The sequence below is a fragment of the Malaclemys terrapin genome, chromosome 5 (genome assembly GCF_027887155.1).
Source record: "Malaclemys terrapin pileata isolate rMalTer1 chromosome 5, rMalTer1.hap1, whole genome shotgun sequence".
NCBI classification, from domain to species: domain Eukaryota; kingdom Metazoa; phylum Chordata; order Testudines; family Emydidae; genus Malaclemys; species Malaclemys terrapin.
The window spans coordinates 27,327,922-27,353,671 of NC_071509.1; the positions used below are offsets into that span (position 1 = coordinate 27,327,922).

Sequence of the window (25,750 nt, forward strand, 5' to 3'; positions counted from 1 at the left end):
CGACCTGGACGTCCGGTCCCTGGCGGAGGGGCCAGGCAGCTCTGCACTGTTCCTAGCCAATGAGAGCTGTGGAGCCAGTGCTGGGGGCAGCACAGGGAGCTTCCCTGATCATCCCAGTCCCTGCACCTAGGGGCCAGAGGGAAATACTGGCCACTTGCAGGAGCTGCGCCAAGCGAAGGAGCCTGCCTTAGCTATGGTTACCATATTTTGAGTGTCCAAAAAGAGGACACTCCACAGGGCCCCGGCCCCGCCCCAACCCCACCCCCTCCCCTGCTTCCCGCGAACATTTGATTCGTGGGAAGCCTGAAGCAGGCAGCAGGTAAGCTGGGGGAGGTGGGGGGAGGAGGCGCGGCCCAGTCTGCCCCCCCCAACCGAGTGGCTCCCTCCGGCAGCCGGCCCCGGCCCCAGCATCTCCAGCCTGGCTCGGCTTGGGCCCTTGGGTGCCGGCCCCCGGCCCAGCACCGCCGGCCCTGCACCGCCGGCCCCGGCCCAGCAGCTCCGGCCCCTCCCTATTTTCCCAGACAGGTTCGGCTTTTTGGGATTCCCCCCCCGGACAGGGATTTGAGGCCCAAAAAGCCGGACATGTCCGGGAAAATCTGGACGTATGGTAACCCTACCTTAGCCCCACTGTACCACCAACTGGACTTTTAGCAGCCCAGGCAGGGGTGCTGACCAGAGCTGCCAGGGTCCCTTTTTAACCAGCCGTTCTGATAAAAAAACAGCCACCTGTCAACTCCACCCAAGCCAGCACCACGTTTAGTCCCCAAAAGTGAGGGACGCCACCCGTGGGGCTCTTGGTTTTTAGAACAAGCTACTACAAAAGCTCAGTTATTTTTAATTAAAAAAAACCAAGAAAACAAGGGACAAAAATAGACAGCAATACAACAAACCCTAACACGCGCGCCGCTCAGGACAACGGCTACAACGGCTTAGCCCCATCACGCTTCTATTTATAGCTCCCTCTCAGCCCGCCCTACCTGCGCTTCCTCCTGGCGTCACTTCCGGAGCAGTCCAAAATGGCGGCTGGCGTGGGTGACAGGGACCCGCTGCTACGGCTGAGACGCCACCTGAGGGAGGAGGTAGAGCCCCAGGCACTGCTGCTACAGCCTCCCCCTGGTAGGTGATTCCTGGAGCCTGTGGGGACCCCCCCCTTTAGCGCGGGGCGGTGCGTGACCGCTGCCTGGGTGCAGTACGGCGCCTCCCCCTCTCCCCTCGACCTTGGGAGAAGAGGGCAGGCCAGGGCCCGCGCGCCCCGTCCCAAGTAGCTTCGAGCGGGAGCAGCGGTGTCTGCTGCGGGCGGGCAGGCGGGGGGCGGAGGGAGGCTCCCCTCTGGAATCCGGTACGTGCAGGGAGGTGGCCAGTGCCGACCATCCACCGGCTCTTCTTAGAGCCTGCTGTGCCTGCCGGGCCTGCCTGGAGAAGCCAAAGGAGACAGGCGGGGAGAAAGAGCTTCAGGGCTGATGGGGGGGATGGGAGACGGTCACTCTGGGGCTGCCGGTGGCTGAGGTAGATGTATGGTCTAGGGGAGAAATTGCATCAGTTCTAGGAGTATTACCCTGGAGGCAGTATCTTCTAAGCCTGCTCTATACTTACATTTTAAGGGTTTAAGTGTGTCGTTTAGAGGTTTTTAATTGAAGTAGTTAACACCAGTAAAACCCTGGTGTGGCCACTATTATACCAGTATAAATGTGGCTCATGCCAGTGCAGTTGTTACCCTTCCCATAGGGGAATAAATGATTGCAGCATACCCTGCTCTAACACTCTACACTGTCTCATGTGGACAAGCCCCTTGTGTGAGTTCCAATAGCTGGCCCTGTCTGTCAGGGTATATGTTCTCTGCCCCTTATGCCAGCCTGACCCCCTCCCCCAACAGAGACATCAGCTGAGGAGAGCTTATCAGTACTTGTTAATTTTTAGGGGTGTCAGACAACAGGTTGCAGTGATTTGTTTATTATGAAGCTATTAAAATGTTAATAAGAGAAGGGAGGGTAGGGGGAAGAACTGTACAAAAAGGGGAGGAAGAAGAAAATCAGAGGTCTCACACCCTTGTTGTATAGCAGGGGTTCCCAGATTGGTTTGTAGTTTGTTCAGGGTAAGTCCCTGGTGGGCTGCAAGATGCTTTGTTTACCTGAGCGTCCGCAGGTATGGCCGCTCGCAGCTCCCAGTGGCTGCGGTTCGCTGTTCCTGGTCAATGGGAGCTGCGGCCACTGGGAGTTGCGAGCGGCCATACCTGTGGATGCTCAGGTAAACAAAGCATCTTGCAGCCGCCAGGGGCTTACCCTGAACAAGCTGCGAACCAAGTTTGGGAACCCCTGTTGTAGAGGATCTCAGGAATACAAGAATAAGATCTCAAAGCAGTTTTTGTAGGCACCATAAAGGCCCTCGAACTGTGGACCAAAGGGGTTGAGACAAAGGGAGGTTCCAAAGTGGTAAGTTTGCTAAATCTATTACTACTAAATTTGCCTAATTATTATGCAAATCACAGAAAAATGTAAAGTGAAGTAATATATATTACCATGGCAAGGGTGTTACTGACTGTTTAGTACTAGGGAACAGAGAAAGGCAAATCCAAAGAGCAGTTACAAATAATGTACTTGTCATAATAAAGGAGGCTTAAAATATGTGAAATATTCAAATATGCAAATATTTCCACAGGTATTCCCATCAATTTAGTTTAGTTAATTCTAACAGTGTATGTGTTTTGTTTAATGAGTTGGTCTTTCAACATCGCAGTTAAAAGAACATACACCCTTGCCTTCAAAACTGCATGCTCCTTTGCCCTCATTGATTCTGTCTGCTCTAAAATTTGTAAGGCGCTCAGATCTTACAGTGAGAATTCTAGAAAAATCTACATTTCTATGTAATCACTTTTTTACAGTAACTTAAGTACAGTTAATATCCTCTGCATATCAAGCTGCCTCCTGAAATTGAAACTTGGCATGTGACATTGGTAGGAAGCAGGGCCGGTGCCAGGATATTTTGCGCCCTACAGTATATTTACAGTCCAAAATTTAAAAAGACATTCACAACCAGTGTCTTAACAATATTTCCTATCACTGTGATGTGTAGACTACCAGTACCTTTCAAAACACCTAAACAAATGCAAGATGGGTGAGCAGCTAGGGCAAGTATTTCATAGGCTTCTACATGTCCTTGTGCAGAAGAGCTCTTTTGCAGTTGGGCAAGACCCTGGCCTCAATGAATTTGTCCCAAGTGGTTATACAGAGTATTTATAATAGCTCAGTGTCTGTCAACATAAGCTAGCCTTCAAGTTTTGGTAAATCAGGTATTCTAACCATTTAGAATTTCAGACCCAGTTCAAGGAGATGGCTTGGAGTTCCCACCTACTAAGTCTAAGTGCAGTATTCAAAAGTTATAAGCCTGTTATATTAATTTAGGACTATATGGGCCCAAAGAGTTAAATGTATTCATATCACCCTGAAACTGTCCAACACTAAACAAGATTCTGGGTTTGGTATCCCTTAGCCTGCTTAGAACCATGGCACTATTAAAAATCTATTACCCTTTAATGAAAGTACGGCGAAGATAGTCAAAGCATTTAAAATGTAGAGTATTAAGAAGGGGTTCATTTTAACAACCTTTTTTCCCTTTCCATTTAGCAGAGCTCTCTCTCACTCCCAATTTTTTTTTTTTTTTTGACAGTCTCCCTCCTGGTATTACAAATGGTCATAACTGTCCTTTTTGGGGAAAAGAGGTTAGTTGAGATGGGCTGGAGCTGCTGCTGCTAAACTCTAATCGTGTTTCCTAAAAGGCAAAACAAGACAGACACACACACACACACACTCTTACAGCAGTGGTGCAAAATATGCAGCCTTGACTAGCTAAGACATATGTTTTAAACAGAAGAAAAGAGGAGAGGGTACAAAAGAGAAGAAATAAAGCAATGCGTGCATGCACATATGAGAGACAGACATCACCCCTCCTCCCCAAGAGGTGGTAGGATTTAGTTGAAGCAGGTAGGTGTGGAGATGTCTTGTGTCCCTCTCTCTGGCCCAGAATGGTCAGAACATCTCTCAGGATTAGGATAAAGATCTGGTGTCCCAGGAAATGGTGGTAGTGGCAGCAATGATGGGGAAGCTCACTCCTTCCTCTTCTCTTGTTTTTCAGCCAGCCAGCATTTCCCTCAAAGTTGCTTTTTGAGGCCCTCAAAAGGGAGTGATGTGTGAAATACTAACCAGATAAGCCTAATTTTCAACACACCAATTTCAGTCCATTGATTTCTGGTCCCACACATGTTTGTCAGGTATCATCTTAACACAGTCCTTGAGTTATATCAGTAGGCTTCTTTGTTTGGACTAATTTCATCTGCTCCCCCAACATTTGTTATAGGTTATTACAGGGGTCGGCAACTTTTCGGAAGTGGTGTGCCGAGTCTTCGTTTATTCACTCTAATTTAAGGTTTCACGTGCCAGCAATACATTTTAATGTTTTTAGAAGGTCTCTTTCTATAAGTCTCTAATATATAACTAAGCTATTGTTGTATGTAAAGTAAATAAGGTTTTTAAAATGTCTAAGACGCTTCATTTAAAATTGAATTAAAATGCACAGCCCCTCAGACCAGTGGCCAGGACCCAGGCAGTGTGAGTGCCACTGAAAATCAGCTCGTGCCGCCTTTGGCACCCGTGCCCTAGGTTGCCTACCCCTGGGTTATTGTAACACTTTATAAACTTTCACTTACTTTACAGTTGAGCTCATAATTAAGGTAAAATTCATAGGGCCCAATTATTACAACATACCTGCTTCACAAATCGACATGTTAATGGTGTTAGAGAACACAGTAATCACATTGTTTAAGCAATTAGGTATTGAAAATGAATCAGTCATCTGACTGGAAGCTTTTAATAAAGTTTATATACAGAATAGCTTTGTAAAATTACGTGTGCTGCATATGTTTTATTAATGCAAACATACAATTTAAGATTGAAAGTAACCAATTTATGTACTTGATGTATACAATGACAGAACTACTATACCTGAGGCATCATGATAAACAAAATACATCTCAAATTTACATATATACACATGCAGAAACTGTAGGAATTTTTTAAACAAGAAAAGTTGAAAACCCTGAGCCTCTGGAAAGTCTCCCTTTTATTATTTGAGAATATTTCTCGCTCTCATTAGATATGAAAGGTTAGAATTAAAAGAGACTTACTCAAGGATCAACTTATTGTACCAGCTAGTTCAAATAATACAAATATAATTTTAATTTGATGGGTCACTTATGTTGCATGCTTTGAGTCAGGGCCGGTGCAAGGATATTATACACCCTAGGCGAAACTTCCACCTTGCGCCCCCCCCGTCCTCCTCCCCTCCCCCTGGAGCATCGCTTATTATAAAATTTCAAAAATGAACACTGCATAATGTGGCATTGTTCATTAGAATAATACACGTTTGGCTTGAAAATTTATTAATTTCATTTAGTCTACATATCTATCTGCCATGAGGCTGCATCAACTGAAAATAGGAATAAAATTTCATTTTTTTTCCCCATCAGTTCTTTTTCTTGTTCTCTATCCTTTACTTTTAATAGTGAATACATGTCACTTACTATGAGTCACTATTTGAATTTCATCAAATGTTTGACGTAAACATTAAGAGCTCAAGATGACTTTTCCTTAAAATTAAGCAATGTTGATTGTAATCAGAAATACACCCTTTTTAGTCATGTATACTTCCTTCCTTCTTTCATATCAAAATCTACTACATTTTATTCTACCTTTAGAATATCCAATTGTTGTTGTTAATAAAATTTATAAAATTAGAATGGCGGATACTCTGTCATACAACAACAACTGACCATATCAATATGACAGATTTCAACAACCTACACACGCATATTCACACATGATAAACATATACACCTCTAACCCGATATAACGCTGTCCTCGGGAGCCAAAAAATCTTACCGCGTTATAGGTGAAAACACGTTCTATTGGACTTGCTTTGATCTGCCAGAGTGCACAGCCCCACCCCTCTGGAGCGCTGCTTTACCGCGTTATCTCGAATTCATGTTATATCGGGTCACGTTATATAGGGGTAGAGGTGTACACTCAAATACTTAATACACAGTTGACACAAAGTATTAGCGAAATGATGCTGCAGCAATTGCCAGAGTCTTAGGCCTTGGCTACACTTGCAGATGTACAGTGCTGTGAGTTAAACCTGACTTCGTGCAGCTGAGTAGGGAAAGCGCTGCAGTCTGTCCACACTGACAGCTGCCCAGCGCACTGTCGTGGCCACATTTGCAGCACTATTGGGAGCGGTGCCTTATGGGCAGCTATCCCACAGAGCACCTTTTCCCATTCTGGCGCCGTGGGTTGTGGGAAGGGGGCGTGGGTGCGGGGAATTCTGGGTCCTGTCCCAATGCCCCGTGATGCATCACTTTGCATCCCAGAAATCCCTTTGTTTCCGTCCACCTTTGGCGCATCTTTCAACTGTTTCTGTGCAGCACGATCTGTCTGCGGGAAATGGAGTCCGAACTGCTGAGGCGTATGCTGACGAGTCTCGACAGCATGTCATGTTTGGCTGTCAAACTATTCCTTAAGATCCAAAGTGACAGTGAGAGTGAGGGTGAGGAGTCTGACGATGCTATCGAGCCGCGTAATGCGTACGACACGAAATTGCTTGTGGCATTCACGGACGTGCTCAGCACCGTGGAACGCCGCTTTTGGGCTCGGGGAAACAAGCACCGAGTGGTGGGCTCACATAGTCATGGAAGTCTGGGATGACGAGCAGTGGCTGCAGAACTTTCGGATGAGAAAAGCCACTTTCATGGGACTGTGTGAGGAGCTTGCCCCCACCCTGCGGCGCAGGGACATGAGATTGAGAGCTGCCCTGCCAGTGGAGAAGCGGGTGGCTATTGCAATCTGGAAGCTGGCAACTCCAGACAGCTACTGGTCGGTCGCAAACCAGTTTGGAGTGAGAAAGTTGAACGTTGGAATCGTGTTGATGCAAGTTTGCAAGGCCATTAATTGCATCCTACTCAGAAGAACCGTGACTCTGGGTAACGTGCAGGAAAGAGTGGATGGCTTTGCACAAATGGGGTTCCCTAACTGTGGACGGGCGATAGATAGGACGCACATTCCTATTCTGGCACCACCCCACCTAGGATCCGAGTACGTTAATTGGAAGGGGTATTTCTCTATGGTTCTCCAGGCGCTTGTGGATCACCATGGGTGTTTCATTGACATTAACACAGGCTGGCCCGGAAAGGTGCATGATGCATGCATCTTTCGGAACACTTGGCTGTTCAAGAAGATGCAGGCCGGGACTTTTTTCCCAGAGCAGAAGATCACGGTAGGGGAAGTTGAAAAGCCATTGTGATCCTTGGAGATCCCACTTACCCGTTAATGCCGTGGCTCATGAAACCCTACACAGGGACCCTTGACAGCAGCAAGGAACGGTTCAATTACAGGCTGAGCCGGTGCCGAATGACCGTGGAGTGTGCCTTTGGCCGTTTAAATGGCCACTGGCGATCTCTGTATGGGAAGCTGGACTTGGCCGAAAACAGCATCCTCACGGTTATATCCGCGTGCTGTGCCCTCCATAATATTTGTGAAGGGAAGGGTGAAAGCTTCACTCAGGCATGGATCTCCGAGGTTCAACACCTGGATGCTGAATTTGTACAGCCAGAGAGCAGGGCTATTACAGGGGCCCAGTGCGGGGCTGCAAGGATTAGGGATGCCTGAGGGAGCAATTTGAGGCTGAAAACTAGTAGTGATATCTGGTGCCGTGCACGGAAGTGAAGTGCAGTAGTTCTTCCGATCTTTAGGAATCAGTGTTTGCTAAGCAGACTTGCAGTGCCTGTTTATTTCCTGGGCTAAGGAGTGTTTTTTACTTTTATGCAATAATAAAGAATGTTTTCAAAGCCAAAAAATCCATTTATTGAAAAGAAACAAGGGGGTGGAGTGGGGAACAGTACAATCACAGATTTGTGTATGTCCTGTCTGGTGTGCTGTGCAGTGAGTGCTGCACTTCAGGACAGCTATACTGCATGGTGATGGGGTTTGAGTGCAGAGGGTAAGGGTCGTGGTTTTCAGGGCTGGGTGGTGAAGATACTGGTGTTGGAGGCAGTGGGTGGCGTGAAGAACACGGAAGTTGGAGAAAGTGGGTCGGAGGTGACAGCGGGGCACAACGGAAAGAGTTTTGGGACAAGGGCTGTGGGTGGGGGGGGGGTGACATTTGCGGTACTGCTCCTCTTTGAGCATGGCTACCAGCTCCTGGATAGCATCTGCTTGTCGTTCCAGGATGCTTATGAGCCTATCAGTGCTTTGCTGCTGGTGCGCTGCATTTTCCTGGCGGATCCTGCTTTCTCTCTTCCTCCAGTTTTGTGCTTTCTCATTCTCTTTAATAGATTGCTGCATCACTTCTTGCAGCATGTCTTCTTTGCTTTTTCACGGTCTCTTCCTGAGTCTTTGCAGTCTCTGAGCAGGTGATAAGAGGGATGGCTGAGGTCTCAAGGTTGATGCAGCTGTATAGGCAAAACACAACATTTAACAGGGGCAGCGTTGTTTATACCAGACAGTAATGATTTCCCCCCGTACTTAAGGAGTAGAAAACACACATGGTCTACACAATAGCATAATTTTCCTGTCCGAAACGGAGCACACATCCCACGGGAGCCTCAAAATGGTGAGTAAGGGGGACTGATTGTTTCAGGGCTGCACTGTCCTCTGGGTTTCTGTGCCTTGGGGAGAGCCAACAGCTTCAGGGGCACCTACACTGAACACTGTCCCAACATTTTCCACAGGAGTTTGTCCTGGACGATATCTCGCTGCTGAGGGTGACCTGGGAAGCAAGGGAGGGTCTTCTACTGCAATGCAGCTTCTGTCCTGGCCCATATGCAGCTTGCCTATGTGCAGCAACACTGGCGCTGCAGCGGCAGCGCGATACTCGCTATTCCTCTCGGAGAGGTGGAGTACATGCAGCGCTGCAACCACGGAGATACAATGCTGCAAATGCTTTGCCAGTGTGGACGGGGAGTGAGTTACAGCGCTGGGGGAGCCTTTACAGCGCTGTATCTCGCAAGTATAGCCAAGGCCTTAGATCTGAAACAACTCAACAAAAATAGTTCGACTCAGTCGACAACCTCCAAAAACTAGTAAACTTAGCATCATAAACAGCCTGTCAAACCGGGTAATGCCTACGCGTGATGAGAAAAATGACGACATTGCCACTTTGTACCGTAGTGAAGCAGTACGCTTGTGCCTGCGACGCAGAGCTGGCATAGGTAGGGTTACCATATTTGGATAAGTTTCAGAGTAACAGCCGTGTTAGTCTGTATCCGCAAAAAGAAGAACAGGAGTACTTGTGGCACCTTAGAGACTAACAAATTTATTAGAGCATAAGCTTTCGTGGACTACAGCCCACTTCTTCGGATGCATATAGAATGGAACATATAATGAGGAGATATATATACACACATACAGAGAGCATAAACAGGTGGGAGTTGTCTTACTAACTCTGAGAGGCCAATTAATTAAGAGAAAAAAAAAAAAAAAAAAACTTTTGAAGTGATAATCAAGCTAGCCGAGTACAGACAGTGTGATAAGAAGTGTGAGAGTACTTACAAGGGGAGATAGTCAACGTTTGTAATGGCTCAGCCATTCCCAGTCCTTTGAATAAGGACTGGGAATGGCTGAGCCATTACAAACGTTGACTATCTCCCCTTGTAAGTACTCTCACACTTCTTATCACACTGTCTGTACTCGGCTAGCTTGATTATCACTTCAAAAGTTTTTTTTTTTTTTTTTTTCTCTTAATTAATTGGCCTCTCAGAGTTAGTAAGACAACTCCCACCTGTTTATGCTCTCTGTATATGTGTGTATATATATCTCCTCATTATATGTTCCATTCTATATGCATCCGAAGAAGTGGGCTGTAGTCCACGAAAGCTTATGCTCTAATAAATTTGTTAGTCTCTAAGGTGCCACAAGTACTCCTGTTCATATTTGGATACAATGTGATTGTCAGAGAGGGAGGATTTGGCCCTGAAACAATAACTGTATTAAGATGCTGCCTGTGGAAAAAGTTTGAGAAACCTTGACTTAAATTTCTTTGGGCCCATGATATAATATTCAGTATTGCCAACCTCAAACATTCAGAACTCATGAGTTGGGCCCCCACAAAATCACTCGATATCTGACCTATTAGTCCTTATCCTCAAAGGAAAGCTGCAAAACACTTTTCAAAAGATGAGCCTGGGAGCTTGAATTCAAAACGTTGCTGGACATTAAAAATTATGATCTTCATAAAGATACTGGATTTATGGTTAATTACAACAACTTGCAACCCACTAATCTCTTCTTTTGTCCTGGGATTACAAGGGAGTTAATGGGCTAATTCACCTTGAATGGTCCCCTTGAATATGTGCTAATTACTTGTGCTAAACTATCTGTTAGATCTAGTGTTTAGCTGTGACACTGTTAGTACCTTTTCAGACCTGAAGAAGAACTCTGTGTAGCTCGAAAACTTGTCCCTCTCACTAACAGAAGTTGCTCCAATAAAAGAGATCACCTCATCCACTTTGTCTCTTTTAAATAATGGGACAGCACAAGGGATTGTATAAAATCATGTGTTCCTGTAGCTAAACCCCATCACGCTGGTCCTTTTCAAGTGTACATAGTAATAAGTTCAATAACAGATTTGCAGACCTTTGACAGCTCTACTTAAAAATGACCTGACAACTTTCCAACTACTGCTGAAAAATGCTTTTTTGAAATGTTCTTTATAAAATAGGCCCCTCCCATATGATTTCATATTGTAAAGTTTGTCTTTCAGTAAATATTAGTTTAAACTTAAACTTTTGTTTGTTTTTGCATAATATGTGTTTCTTACTTTACTAATCACTTCCTTATGTGGGAAGTATGAAACCAACAGTCATGGCGTGATTTTCCTAGTTTTGTGGCTGTGTTTTTATAATCCGTTGAATTACTTTTTAAAATGTTAGCTACATTAATTTCTTTGTATGCTGTGGCTTTCTGAACAGTTTGAAGAGCAGGATACATCATTGCAGCTGGAATTGTTTTCTTGATTTAAACACTGCAAATAAAAACAAGTTGGGGCATATTTTTGAAAGTTAGGTTAATGCAAATATCAAGTATTTAATCATGTAACTTTTTAAATAGATATCCCAGATTAATCTATACAGGGAAATACAACTGGAAAGTCCAGGGGTCTTTTTGAGCTGTGGAGGCTTAACCCATGTGACATGAGGGAAAGGGGACCCCAAGTGGCTGCAACTTACAACTCCCAGGTTCAGGTCATCGGCCCTAGGGGTCAGGACCATGAAGGTTTCCTGCCAAGCCAGCCAGACGACGATGGTCAGGAACATTTCCCGGGAACCCCACTCTGCCTGGTGGCCACGGTCCACAGCAGCACCCCTCCTAGTCCTGCGCCGCCTCCCGCTGCTGCTCCTAGGGCAGGAGCCAACGCCGGGCTCCGGCGATCTGCGGGGTACAGAGGTGGTGGGTGGCATCCGAGCGCGCAGCTGCCTCCTCCCTGGGCTCCAACTTTCCCGACTCCCTGAACCGCGGGGCCCGAAGCAACTTCTCCCCCACCCTCCGCGCAGCAGCAGCTGGAGGGGGGGGGCGGGAAGTGCCCGGCCGGGAACGCACAGGCTGGAGAGCGTCTGGAGCTGGGAAAGTTGGAGCCCGGGGAAGAGCCGGCTGCACGCTTGGACACCGTCTGTCGCCTCTGTCCTCCGCAGATTGCTGCGGGGGGGGGGCAGGGCAGTTGCAACGGCTCACACACCTGGGAGTGGCAGAACCTGAGTGCGGTCAGTGGGGAGCCGGGGGGTGCGCCTGCCCTGGCTGCGGCCCAGTGCCCCCTCCCGCCCCCGGGCTCCTGGAGCGGATGCATGCTGGCGGCGGCGCCCCCTGTGGGCCTCCGGGCTACCCCCTCGCCGCGCTCGGGCTCTGCAGATCCCGGGAGTGTGAGCCGCTGCCCCTCCTGGAGCAGGCTCAGAGCCCTGCACCCCGGCGGCGGCTCACATGCCTGGGAGCCGCAGAGCCCGAGCACGACGAGGGGGGAGCCAGGGGCACCTGGGTCCATCGCCCATGTGCATCTTCTGCAGCCTGCAGGAGCCGCTCACTGCTGACGCTCTGGCTCTCTGGTGCCTCCGGAAGGTGGCTCCTCCCTGCCGAGCCAGGACACTGCTTTTTGGCGCCCCCAACCACTTGGCGCCCTAGGCGACCGCTTAGTTCGCCTAGTGGTTGCACCGGCTCTGGTAGGAAGATCTATGGGGAAATTCAGCTTGCAAACATCAGAGTTAATGAAAATGGATGCAAAGTAATTAGTGTATGGAACACTGATTTTACCTTTCCATGTGTGTCTTTCATATCAAACAAATATTTTCTTTCACTATAATAGGTGATTCTTAAGTGGTTAAATAACCTTTTCAGCAATGTAAACAGCTGTTAATGTTTCTGTCAAGATGCACAAACAGAGCATATGCTGATTATTTACTTTTTTATCAAAAGGCACCTTGCTTAGTTTTTGTTTTTATTTCAGGAAATGTGCAGAACCTTTTTAGAATGCTTCCTTTTTAATTCAAAATAAAGTTTTATAGTGAATACGTTAATCTCTAAAGAAGAATGAATTAGAAGGATTAAGTGTCCTATTTAATTTTAATAAAACGATACTCCATTTACTGGTGGTTATAACAGAGTAATCATGGTTTTATTTACAGAAGAATCTACAAATGTGGAGAAAAAAGAGAAGCCTCTTCCCAGACTTAATGTTCACTCTGCATTCTGGATTTTGGCATCAATTGCTGTGACATACTATGTTGAATTTTTTAAAACTATTAAAGAGACCATTCAAGCAGATAGGTAAGGGATCCTCTTCTTAAAAAGAAAAGTTCTGTGTACGTCTTCAACATTATTACTGTAGATTTCATCTTTGTGGTCAATTAAAAAGTTAATTTTTTCATACAAGCTTTACAAGATTCTTCTTGCACTTTAACACAGGACCCTGTAATCGAATTATAGTACATTATTTTGCTATAGTGCATGGGATCGGAATTTAGAACTTGCTCTGTCTTTTGGTCCTATATTGGGTAGCATGTTGGTTACATTTTTGGAAAGGACATATTGTGTCTTCCTTTGGCTCTGTAGAAACTCTTCTGCCTGTTTTTGGAAAATTTATTTGAGATTGAAAGACGTTAACACCTTTTAATCAAGGATGGTTTACTGTACCCTTGAGAGTGAGGGAAAGGGAATTAAAATGTAAAAATGAGGGGATAATACCTGGATTTAAGATAGATGCCAAAGGCTAAAAAGGTAATATTTATTTTCATGGCTATTTGTCCTACGGCGTTAATGTACAGAGCTAATGTATTTGTGGGGGGTTAAGTTGAAACCATTAACTCAAAACATCCATTGGTTTTAAAGGAGCAAATTGAGGATTGGGTCTTTTAAGTATTTTATAAGGCCTCAGTTGTGCAAACACTTACACGTGCTTAAACTTTACTACTATGAATAATCCATTGAGTTCAGTTGGACTGCCCTTAGTAATAAAGTGAATATTTGCAGGATTGGTGCAGACTGCATACTCGTCAATAGAAATACCAGTTTTACAGTTAAATTGGAGTAAAGATTTTTAGACCCTGTGCGGATACAAAATTTGTATCTGCATCCTATCTGTAAACGTGGTCCATGGATGTCTGCATCCACCAATGTGGATATCCACGGATATAAAATGGATATCTACAGATTTGCAGGGCTCTAAAGATTTGAGCTGATTTGAAATATGGGTGACACAAGTTAGGAACTAATCTTGTTGAGAGGTTTTGGGATATTGGAGAAATTCTTACCTGATATTATGTGGGCTAAGCTGTAAATTCCATATATTGCACATATAGCAGACACAGTCAATTATTAATTTGTAGCAAATAGTTTTCCTTCATCATGTGTGTGTCTTACTAGGTTATCAGTTTTGAATGTTGCTGATATTTTCTGGGCTCTTTATGAATATTGCTCTCATGGTGAGGAGAGGTGGTAAGCTATTTTTTATTGAAGTAGCTGCTTACAGTGGCTTAATCTTTTGCCAAAGATTAGTCTACAAACATTGTGAATTTTAGATAGTTTTATGTTTCAGGCAACCAGATAATTGTTACTAATAAGAATTTCCAATTTATCATTGATTAGCACTCACTTAACTTGTCTCATCCATGTATACACATATGAACAGATTTAAAATCCATAAAACAGAGAAATTTACAGAGCAGAGCTGTAAAGTACCACTATGATACTATAAAAACGTAATTAAATGTAATATGAACTTGTTTTTCTGATGTGTATAATTTTTAAATTTAAAGAAAAAATATGTTTAGGATCAGATCAATAACTTTCTTCCTAAATAGATTTCAGAGTAGCAGCCGTGTTAGTCTGTATCCGCAAAAAGAACAGGAGTACTTGTGGCACCTTAGAGACTAACAAATTTATTAGAGCATAAGCTTTCGTGGGCTACAGCCCACTTCTTCGGATGCACAAGTACTAAATAGAGTAGAAAGACTTAACTAGGTTATAGGAATGCACTAACACTTTTGCACTGTTTTCAATTGGGCTGGTGCGTGATGAGCATTTTTGAAAATCTGTCCCCAGATGTGGTTAAGAGTCCAATTCTGTGCTGAGCTGTTCTCAGTCTCCCATGATTTGAGAGCGTTTAGCTCCTTGCAGAATAAGGTCCCAAGTGTCCCCATGTCTCTACCAGTGCACATCTAAGAGCTTTGCTACAATATTTCAGAGCAGGTGATCTCTTGGACAAAGACAGTTGCTCTGCTGTCTGTTGTGGTTTAGTAATGTCAACTGCGGTGATATAAATTCACTTCATTTGTGAAGCTGAGCATATTTGAACTCTATTTGGCATATTTCACCAGAAAATAATTTTAAAAATTGGCACCTATAGTCCATAATTTGTTAGCTTTCTAAGTTCCATACCGTTGAGTTCCATACACTGTTATGCCTGGATTTGAAATAATTTTTCCTTATGGGTTTTTTTTAGCCAGTATATTAAACTGTTTGACTCTATTAGAATCCTGTAATGAGTTTGTAGATGTGAAAGTTTATTAAAACATTTAACTAACTTTCAGCGTGAGAATGATCTGAGAAAATACTCTGTTTTAGCAATTGAAAACAAGGTAATACTGTGTATTTAAAAAAAAACTTTTTTCCAAGGGTTGCAGAACTAAGTGGAGTTAAACTTTTAGTTAATTCAGGAAGGCTTCTGTTTGATAATGTTCAATGAAAAGCTCAGAACTTCACTTTATATAAGAACTACACAATAAATTGTCATATAAAATACAAATGTAATGGTTATCCTCTGGCTTGGGAATGTGGCCAGATCTAAACTAAATACTTTTGCCAGTATAGCAATATCGGTATGGGGGGGGGGGTGTGGTATTTAAAGGGGTTGTGTGTGTTTTTTTGTTTTTGTTTTTGTGTTTGTTTCTGATTCATAAATATATCAGCAAAAGTCAAGAATAGATCCAGTTATACTGGCATAAAAATGCTTTTGGTAGTATAGTTTTTCACTCTGACGATTGGTGTAAGCTATATCAGCAAAAGCTCTTTTTTTGCAGGTGTAAACTGGATTGGTCCATATAGCTAAATCTAGTCTAGTGTAGACCTGGCATGAGCCTAACTATTTAGGACTCTCTTAATCTGTTGACAACGCTTGACTAACAAAAAGAATTGTTCCAGTACATTTATACACTGCAGAGTAGATCTTCACTAATTCCCCCTAATTACTGAGACTCACTGAAAGTAACTGAATTTTGTGAATTATTGTGATACAGTATTCTTGCTGTTATCATGTATCATAAGATATATGCTTAAGTAATTTCTTTGTTTTATACAGATGTATTGTATTTTGTGAAAGTAATGTTTTCTTAGTAACATCAGCATTTACTACAACACAATAATCTATGAAGTAAGGAGCTACTGTGAATTAGTGATGGATGATAACACGCAAACTGAAATTTTGCTGTATTTAATTTGTTTATTTCTTTGCAGTTGGTGCATTGTTCTCGGCAGCTGTTTGTTGGTTGCAAGCTTAGCTATTGCTTTTTACTGCATAATATATCTAGAATGGTATTGTGGAATTGAGGATTATGATGCCCAGTATCCAGTACTGATACCTGTCACAACTGCCACTTTTATTGCAGCAGCAGTTTGGTAAGTTAAAGTGCTGCAGAAATACATAAAACTTTTGCAAAACCTGAAGAGGGATTACCAGTGACAACGCCAACAGCCTCTCGAATTTAGAAGCACTAGTGGACACTGATAGAATGGTCACTTCTGTAGATTTTGGTCAAGTCCAGTAATGTTGCTCACATCCTGAATTAGTTCTATTTAGCATAAAGTCCTTATTTCCATTAATATTCTTGGAGACCATGGATCAGATTCTGCCACCCTTATTCCTGTTTACTAGGACCTTGTTTCATGAGTAGTCTCCTGTAAATCAAAGGGCCTTTATATATGGTAATTTTTTTTTTTTTTTAAGTAAAGGTGGTAGACCTGGCCTTGTCTCTCAAAATCTTAAAACAAAATGTCTTGTATCAGAAATACAACAGAGTACATTGTTGAGAAAATAGTAAAAAATGCCAGATCAAGGTGGTAAACCTATGAAGAGAATAAACCACTACTGAAACAAAAATTTTAGACATCATACTTTCATCATTTTTTGGTTACATTTTCCTTTTATTGAAAAAGTGAATTCCTAATTGTAGGAAAGCTGTGATTGCAGACTGGAACTGAGGCCAGTAATGGTCGAAATTGTATATTAAGTCCATTTCTAGGTGTATTGGGTCTTCTATTTTTTCCAAGTGTTAAGAAGATAGAAAAGTCCTTCGCTGGTTTTGTTAAATTAAAGATGATTGTTAAAAATAAAGCTGAGAAGATAGGACAAAACTAAATACTCTATGTACAACTTCTTTTTCAAGGTGGAAACTACCTCAAATTGCTTTATAGCAGACTGGTGGTCAGTACAGATAGCTTTTATCAAACTTGCAGAACACTGCTTAAATAAAAAAAATTTCAATATATACTCTGAACTGTGGCTTTTTTGGAAAGCTTATTTTTCAAGCATTTATAACTTGGCTTTTACTGAAATGCTACAGCCTGACACCTTGCTTTATATAATGCTAAAGTCTTATTCCCAGTCTATAACAATTGTGCATGGATGCAGAAAAAGAAATCTGCAAAACAAGAAGTTTGTGTATTCCTTGCTTTCCAATTCAGTTTAAAAAAGATGGAGCCAATTTGGAAAGTTTCACTACTGCATGAGTTTTCAGACCGTGCCAATAGGTGACCTTATGACACATTTGTTGCAAAACTTGAGAACAAAAGGAAGGGTAAAAGAAGAAAAATGGTCACACTTGGCTTAGAATTTCTGTTTTTGTTGCTGAAGTCAAATTTTATTCTCAGGTTGTACAAGGATATCTTGGAGTTCTCTTGTCAGTTAATTCATGATCAAGGCTGCTTAGCTGGACGATCTAAAAGCTTTTCATAACTGCCAGCCCTGAACACTATTTGAAAATCAAATTGCTCATCTTATTTCCTACATAAACACAGACAATTAAAAGTTCTTTATGCTGATGCTCTCTCTTCCATGGCTGTAATATTTGTTGTATAGGACAAAAATTAATAGCTGTTTTGTTGGGAGGGTTTCTAGTAAACCAAGGAATTGTGTCACAGGTGTGTAATAACGTGGTGCCACTTCTGTAGAGTTGTTTTTCACACCATAACAAAATTGATTGTGTAGAAGGAGAGACTTTTTTACAATACTGTTTTCAAATAAATTTGATCTTTCAAGATTGGGGTGTAGAGTCCTTAATCTTACTTCTGGTACAATATGCCAAATATGTGCAGGATATAGTACCTGACATTAAAATTACTAAAAAAAAATTAAACTTCTTGTTTTTATTTCCAGTTTCAACATTGCCTTATGGCCTGTATGGTCATTTCTCACCCCTCTGTTGCTGTTCACTCAGTTTATGGGTGTTGTGATGCTTGTGTCCCTGCTGGGATGAGTCACCTAAGGTAACACATTTTTAAATATCTATGTACATCCACAAACTTGTCTTTTGAACTATACTAACTTTCATTTGATAAACCAATTGCACTCTAACAAAAATGCAAGAAACAGAATTCTAACATATTTAGTCGATATATCTTGTCTGTAAATTAGTCCTTATGCAAAATATCCAGTTTTAACATGCTATAAACTAATCCCTTCTCCCCGCTTCATTCCTGAATTGTTTTTCAACTTTCAGGAATGAGCCAGGGTTGGAATTTGTCACAGCTGTGTTGGTGCTAGTGGGGTAGAATGTTGGGTAGGTGGTATATCAGTGTGTCCTGTGGTGCTTTGGCCATAGCAAAGGAAAGAAATGGACTGTGGAATAGGATTAAGTGCCTTGTCAGGGAGATGGATCGCTGATTGACTGAGAGTGAGTGAACGCTGTGCTGGCATTTTAGCTGGCTGAAAGGAGGAGTGGCAGCTACAGGTAGAGATGGGGACTAAAAGCAGGGATTGCAAAGCATGCTCTCTATAGAGCATTGGAGTGAGGTGGGACTATTGCTAACCTCTGGAAAAATTAAGTTCCCAATATGCCATTAACATAGTCTTAAAATTAATACATATATTTGGCAAATATGTAAGAAAACAAAGTCCCTAACTAAAATGTTACCTCATGGGAAAAACTTGGCCCAAAATCTACTAAAATTCCCAGTGATCCCTGTAAATGCGGTATTAGGGCACTAGTGACTTGAGAAGAACATTGCAGTATTTTTTCTTTTCCCTCAAGCAACATGTGCACCTCACTTTCAAGGACAAGGGAAACTTTTAGGTTTCCTCCTTCATTTCTCCCACATACTTGTGTATCTTATTTTCCATATTGCACATGCTCTGGTAACTGAGGGGAGTTTTTCCACCCTTACCTAAAACATTGTCAGTCTGGATTGTAAGCAATAGAGACCAATGAATTTAGACATCAGGAACTTTTGGCCAAGTGGCTGAAACTTTATTAAATCAGAACAGGATTACTTCTGGGGGCAATCTGTCCTAGTAGCAAAGGAAAAAGGAGAAAACTATTGACACCCATTTGTTACCATTTCTCCCCTTTTTGATGCTCAAATCCAGAGCATTCCATTCCTAGGTCTTATCCTGCCCACTTAAACAATAGCCTTTCTTTTTCTCAAGCCATTCTGGATTGCAGACACCACTAAGCCTCATGTGGTGGCTCATGCTTTCTACAAGTGAACCACCTTTTCTAAGGGAAAAGAATTTCCCCTTGCAGATTTGAGACAACCACCCCAGTAACTACCCTCCTGAAAAGGGGATCTGACAGGCTATACAACCCAAAATTGTGATCCTCTGAAAGTAAAGTAAAGCAAACAAACAAAAAATCCAAGCTGCACAACACAAACCACATATATTCCTGTCAGTTCAGCAAACCGTTTATGCCAGCTGGTGGAACCAAGAAAGAGGCCCTCTTCCATTTAGCCTGGTTCTTTATTAACTGCCCTGTGCAACAGACATCTGGACTATCAAATGATAGCTCCTCTCCTAGAGAAGCTGGTTCGCTGGCTGACTGTTACAGGGCAGCCTAGTTTGTTAGCCTGTCCTCTGCCCCCTCGCCCCTGTAAACCCACTTTAGGAAGGCCAGCATGCTTTTATGTGAACACAGCGATGATGAATGTAATGTACTCTTTCAGTCTCGGTCTCTAACTCTAAAGCTATCACATCTGAGATAACTAATAATTCTGACAATATGTAATGCTGGTTTTGCTTTGTTTGCACAAAAGAAATAAAATAATATAACCCTTACTTTTCTTTGAGTTTCTAGGTATCAAGAAATCTGCCTTTGCAAGGAGGTAACTAACTTGGTTCGCTACACTGTGTGCAAACTTTAAATACTATGGGTTCCTTGTGAACCTCTGCTGAAAAACATGGCAATATTGTATTTCAAAACTTTAATATCACAGAGTCTGATTCACATTTACAAAAGCAAATCAATTCAACATTCATGCCAGTTCATCTGTCACTAGCCATGTTATTGTTGGAATTTGTAGGGGGAAAAGGGGTGCATGTGCTGCAGTGCTCAGAAGCTACTAGATTGAGTTAAAGAACTGATCAAATTAAGGTGTCACTAAAGAGTCACAGTAGGGTCTGTTAGTAGCAGATGTCTGGAATGGGAAGTTAGTTGGATAACATCTCTTCTGAATAGTTGACATTGACAAGAACTTTCAACTTGAACAGCACAAGTGAATTCAGAACGTAACCTCTGAATTGTGTACTGAATTTAATGATGCAGACTCATCAAATCATAGTGCAGTATAAGTGTGTGTGCAGAGCCTAATTTGAAATTGACTGAAAACTGTTGCCCCTCCAATATTTTTTAAGTTTTGTTTCCATAAGCTTTGTATGTAAAGAGCTCACTGTTTCAAATGATAAGGCAACAGTTTCCTTTTAAACTAAATTACCGTGCTCTGTCATACCTTTTAAAATTGATAATTCTGAGAATCTCTGCTTAAACTCAAAAGTTGTGTAGTATCTCAGACAATAGCTTGTCAGTTGTTTGACTTTTATCAAAAAAGTATAAATGCAGTAATGTAGAACCCTATTTTAGTGACCCAAAACTTATGACCCTACTAAATATTTCTTGACAAAGTTTATGTATAGTATTACAAAGGTAGGTAACAAGCGAGGGATGTATTCTTAAATGCATTTTGTTTAAAAATAATAATCAGTTGACTTGGAACCACTTGAGATTTTGATTTAAATGATTTGCCACTTAATACAATTAAACCTTATTCATTCCACTTGAATTCTAAAAGTAATCCTACAATAGATGGCAATTCTAACCCAGGCTTATACCCAAAGAGATGAGCTTCTGGCTGTCTATCAGTTCAATTTTTGTTTGTGTATCTTCTGCTAAGTTATTGGTATTTGGAATCCGTGAATCAGGCTCAGTCTAGATTGACAATGTTTATAAACTTCTGGTATGCCATATTTGATCTTTAAAGAAATATTCTGTTCTATTGGCTGTTACTGTACCTCCGTTAAAATTTTGGGGCCAGATCATCTGCAATAGCAAAGAAGCCACATGCAGGTATGGGAGGAGGCCTTTAAAGATGGTGTAAACCTCACCTTTGCACACCCTTGATCCTGGTACCATTGTTAGCCACTTTAGTATCCCTGGCATAAATTAGAGCATCTCAAATGAATGGGTGCTACTAGAGGTTCCCCCTTTGCTGGTGTGACCCTCCCGTGGCTGAATGGCCAGATTCTGCCAGCAGTGTGCAGCCATGCTGCAACAGAAAATATGTCCTATGTCTAGAAAAATTGATCCATAAAGTACTAATACATATTTGTGTTTCTTTGCCAATTCAGACATGTACATTTAAGATCTTTCCTAGAGAAAGTAAGTTATGAAAAGGACAAGTGCGACTTATTCCCTTGATGTTTGTTTGCTTCTCTGATACAAGATTTGGGGAATTAAATTGCACTGTATTCACCATTCCTCCTCGCTGTCTGCTGTTAAATTATTTTTGTGTATTACATGGAAGAGTGCCTATTAACCAGATTTCCCTTTCCTTTCTTAACAAGAAGGAAATCTACTGTAAATGTAAAGGTAACTAATATAAATTTAAAGGCAACTAGTCATGCAACAGTGGGAATGTAAACTGTTTGTACTGTTTATAATGCTAAATTTACTCGTTTTCGGAGGCTGTTGACTGAGTCCAACTATTTTTGTTGAGTTGTTTCAGATTTAAGACTGGCAATTGCTGCTGCATCATTTCGCTAATACTTTGTCAATTGTGTGTGTATGTTAAGTATTTGAGTGTACACCTCTACCCCTATATAACGCGACCTGATATAACACAAATTTGGATATAACGCAGTAAAGCAGTGCTCCGGGCGGGCGGGGCTGCGCACTCTGGGAATGAAAGCAAGTTCGATTAACGTGGTTTCACCTATAACGCAGTGAGATTTTTTTTTTTGGCTCCCGAGGACAGCGTTATATCGGGTTAGAGGTGTATGTTTATCATGTGCGAATATGCGTGTGTAGGTTATTGAAATTTGTCATATTGATATAGTCATAGAACAGACTATCTGCCATTCTAATTTTATAAATGTTGTTAATAACAATAATTGGATATTCTAAAGGCAGAATAAAATGTAGTAGATTTTGATAGGAAGGAAGGAAGGAAGTATCCGTGACTAAAAAGGGTGTATTTCCGATTACAATCAACATTGTGCTCTTAATCAATGTTTACGTCAAACATTTGATGAAATTCAAATAGTGACTCATAGTTAGTAAGTGACATGTATTCTGTATCCTTTACTTTTAATAGTGAACAAGAAAAAGAACTGATGGGGAAAAAAAAATGAAATTTTATTCCTATTTTCAGTTGATGTAGCCTCATGGCAGATAGATATGTAGACTAAATAATGAAATTAATAATTTTCAAGCCAAACGTGTATTAATTCTAATGAACAATGCCACATTATGCAGTGTTCATTTTTTGAAAGTTTATAATAAGCGATGCTCTGGGGGGAGGAGGATGGGGGGGGGGGGGGCGGTGCAAGGTGGAAGTTTTGCCTAGGGCGCAAAATATCCTTGCACCGGCCCTGACTGAAAGCATGCAACGTAAGTGACCCATCAAATTAAAATTATATTTGTATTATTTGAACTAGCTGGTACAATAAGTTGATCCTTGAGTAAGTCTCTTAATTCTAACCTTTCATATCTAATGAGAGCGAGAAATATTCTCAAATAATAAAAGGGAGACTTTCCAGAGGCTCGGGGTTTTCAACTTTTCTTGTTTAAAAAATTCCTACAGTTTCTGCATGTGTATATATGTAAATTTGAGATGTATTTTGTTTATCATGATGCCTCAGGTATAGTAGTTCTGTCATTGTATACATCAAGTACATAAATTGGTTACTTTCAATCTTAAATTGTATGTTTGCATTAATAAAACACTATGCAGCACACGTAATTTTACAAAGCTGTTCTGTCTGGAAGCTTTTAATAAAGTTTATGTACAGATGACTGATTCATTTTCAATACCTAATTGCTTAAACAATCTGATTACTGTGTTCTCTAACGCCATTAACACTTTGGATAAATACTCTAGTGAGTCATTGGGCCAAAAGAAAGTGACTGACCCCAAAGCCTGCTGGTTATGACACTCACTTGGAACATGCATGAACTAGTCTAGGGGTGGGCAAACTATGATCCGCGGGCCGCATCCAGCCTGCGAGCCATTTTAAGCCGGCCCGCAAGCTCCTGCTGGGGAGCAGGGTCGGGGGCTGCACCATGTGGCTCCTGGAAGCTGCAGCATGGCCCTCCTCCGGTGCTCCATTGGGGTGCAGGCTCGGGGGCTGCACCATGCAGCTCCCGGAAGCGTGGCATGGCCTGGCTCCAGTGCTCCAGCAGGGAAACAGGGTTGGGGTCCACTCCACGTGGCTTCCGGAACCCACGGCATGGCCCCCTTCTGGCTCCTGTGTGCTCCCATGGCCCCCTCCGGCGCTCCAATGGGAGCTGCAGGGGTGCTGCCTGCGGATGGGGCAGCATACAGAACTACCTGGCTGCGCCGCCGCGTAAGAGCTGGAGAAGGGACATGCCGCTGCTTCAGGGAGCCCCTTGAGGTTAGCACCATTGGAAGCCTGCACCCCTGAGCCTCTCCCCATGCCCCACCTCCCTGCCCCAGCCCTGATCCCCCTCCTGCCCTCCAAATAGCTCTGGGCTGGGATTGAGGACTCTCCTGCACCCCAAACCTCTCATCCCCAGCCCCATCCTAGAGCCCACACCCCCAGCCAAAGCCTGCACCCCTCCCACACCCTGAACTCCTCATTTTGGACCCACCCCAGAGCCCACATCCCCAACCAGAACCCTCACTCCTTCCCACACCCCAACCCCAATTTTGTGAGCATTCATGGCCCACCATACAATTTCTATTCCCAGACGTGGCCTTCGGGCCAAAAAGTTTGCCCACCCCTGATCTAGTCCCTCTACTCCAACGAACTGTTCATTAGTTACACACACAACAGCTTCAACAGGCAAGACAGAAACCCACATCAGAACACCCTCTAGCCCAGTGCTTCAAGCACATTTGTGAGAGGTAAGGATTTAAACAGGCATCTTTCTCCAGACCAGGCAGAGGGGGGAAATTGAACCCAAGTCTTCCACATCCCACTTGAGTTTTCTAAAACTGGGCTAAAAGTTAAGGAAGACCCCCACTTCTTGCAACCCCCCAAGCCTAGACATCTAGTTCTAATATGTTCACAGCAGTAGATCCCAAGCAGAGGGAGGTGCCTACGTCCAGCCTGGGTGTGAGGCTGGGGACACATCCTGGCCTCCATCTCCCCATGGCTGGCTTAGGCAGTTCCCCACCTAGCATGCTGGATTTTATAGATCCTGTTCCCAGGTACCTATCTAGCCCCATGCATCATAGAGGGAGCGGAGCCTCTCAACACCTAAATTCCTGGGAAGATATAATCTGCTTAGGCACTGCAGCCTAAGAGCCTAATTTTCAATTATTTCAATGGGAGACAGACACCTAACCTGCTTAGGCACTTTTGAAAGTCACATTAGGCACCTCTCCACATCTTTAGGTGCCTAAATGCCTTTGAAAATCTGTCCCCATGTCATTCAAGTTTTCAGAATTAGCAGACCACCTCTTCTCCCAGCTGGTTTTTATTCATATACTGGAAGAGGAAAACAAGCTTCCCTGCTTCTTCACCTCCCAACTGGTTTCTCAGTTTGAAATAACTAGTCTAAATGAAGAAAATACTCTCTGCCCCTACTAGCTAAACTGAAACCAAATTAAGATAGACAAAAGCTTTTCTGTATAGCAGAAACTGAAAATACTTGAGAAAAATGTAAATATTAGCATTCCCTCCATCATAAAGGATGAAAATATATCTACTTAATGTAGTAATTACATTTTGTGACCTTTATAAAGCTTGTGTTGACATTGAAAATTAAGATGTTTTCGTCCTGATTGTTTCTAGTTTTAAAAGAAATCAGCACCCTTTAACTCAGTGGGTCTCAAACTTTTTTACGGGTGACCCCTTTCACATTGCAAGCCTCTGAGTGTGAGCCCCCTAATAAACTAAACACACTTTTTAATATATCTAACACCATTATAAATGCTGGAGGCAAGCAGAGTTTGGGGTGGAGGTTGACAGCTTGCAACGCCTCATGTAATGACCTCACGACCCCCAGTTTGAGAACTCCTGCTTTAACTCATTAAAGTTTGAGGACTTACTGATGAAGTTATTGTTAAAATAATTTTTTATTTTAACCTCAACACAGGTTGTCAATTTCAGGTTTAAAATGTTTAAGAAAAATTTATTTAAGTATTTAATAAATATACCCTGCATGTTAGGCAGAAAACACCACCTTTTTCTCCACACCCTTCAATGTTATACCAACTGACTCTGTCCAGCTGTAGTCTATTTTAGAGACAGAGGCTTGTCTACACTATAAATGCTTTGTGAGTACAGCATTCTTCAGAACTGAAATTGAGTACATTCCACAATTCAAGAATGGTGATAAATTCTGAGGAGAACCAGCAGAATGATTGAAGGATTAGAAAATAGACCTTATAGTGAAACTCAGGAAGCTCAGTCTATTTAGCTTAAGAAACAGAAGACTAAGGGGTGATTCAAACAGTCTATAAGTACCTACATGAAGAACAAATATTTGAATATT

At 42.5% G+C, this 25,750-nt stretch overlaps 1 protein-coding gene across 1 annotated transcript; it reads left to right on the forward strand.

The window, feature by feature from the left end:
- The first annotated feature begins 998 nt into the window (after positions 1–998).
- TMEM128 (transmembrane protein 128) lies at positions 999–23,083 on the forward strand. The gene is made up of 5 exons (XM_054029526.1): positions 999–1,116; positions 12,713–12,854; positions 16,038–16,199; positions 17,956–18,065; positions 19,871–23,083. The coding sequence occupies exons 1-4, from the start codon at positions 1,017–1,019 to the stop codon at positions 18,053–18,055; spliced, it is 504 nt and encodes a 167-aa protein (XP_053885501.1). The 5' UTR covers positions 999–1,016; the 3' UTR covers positions 18,056–18,065; positions 19,871–23,083.
- Positions 23,084–25,750: the final 2,667 nt, after the last annotated feature.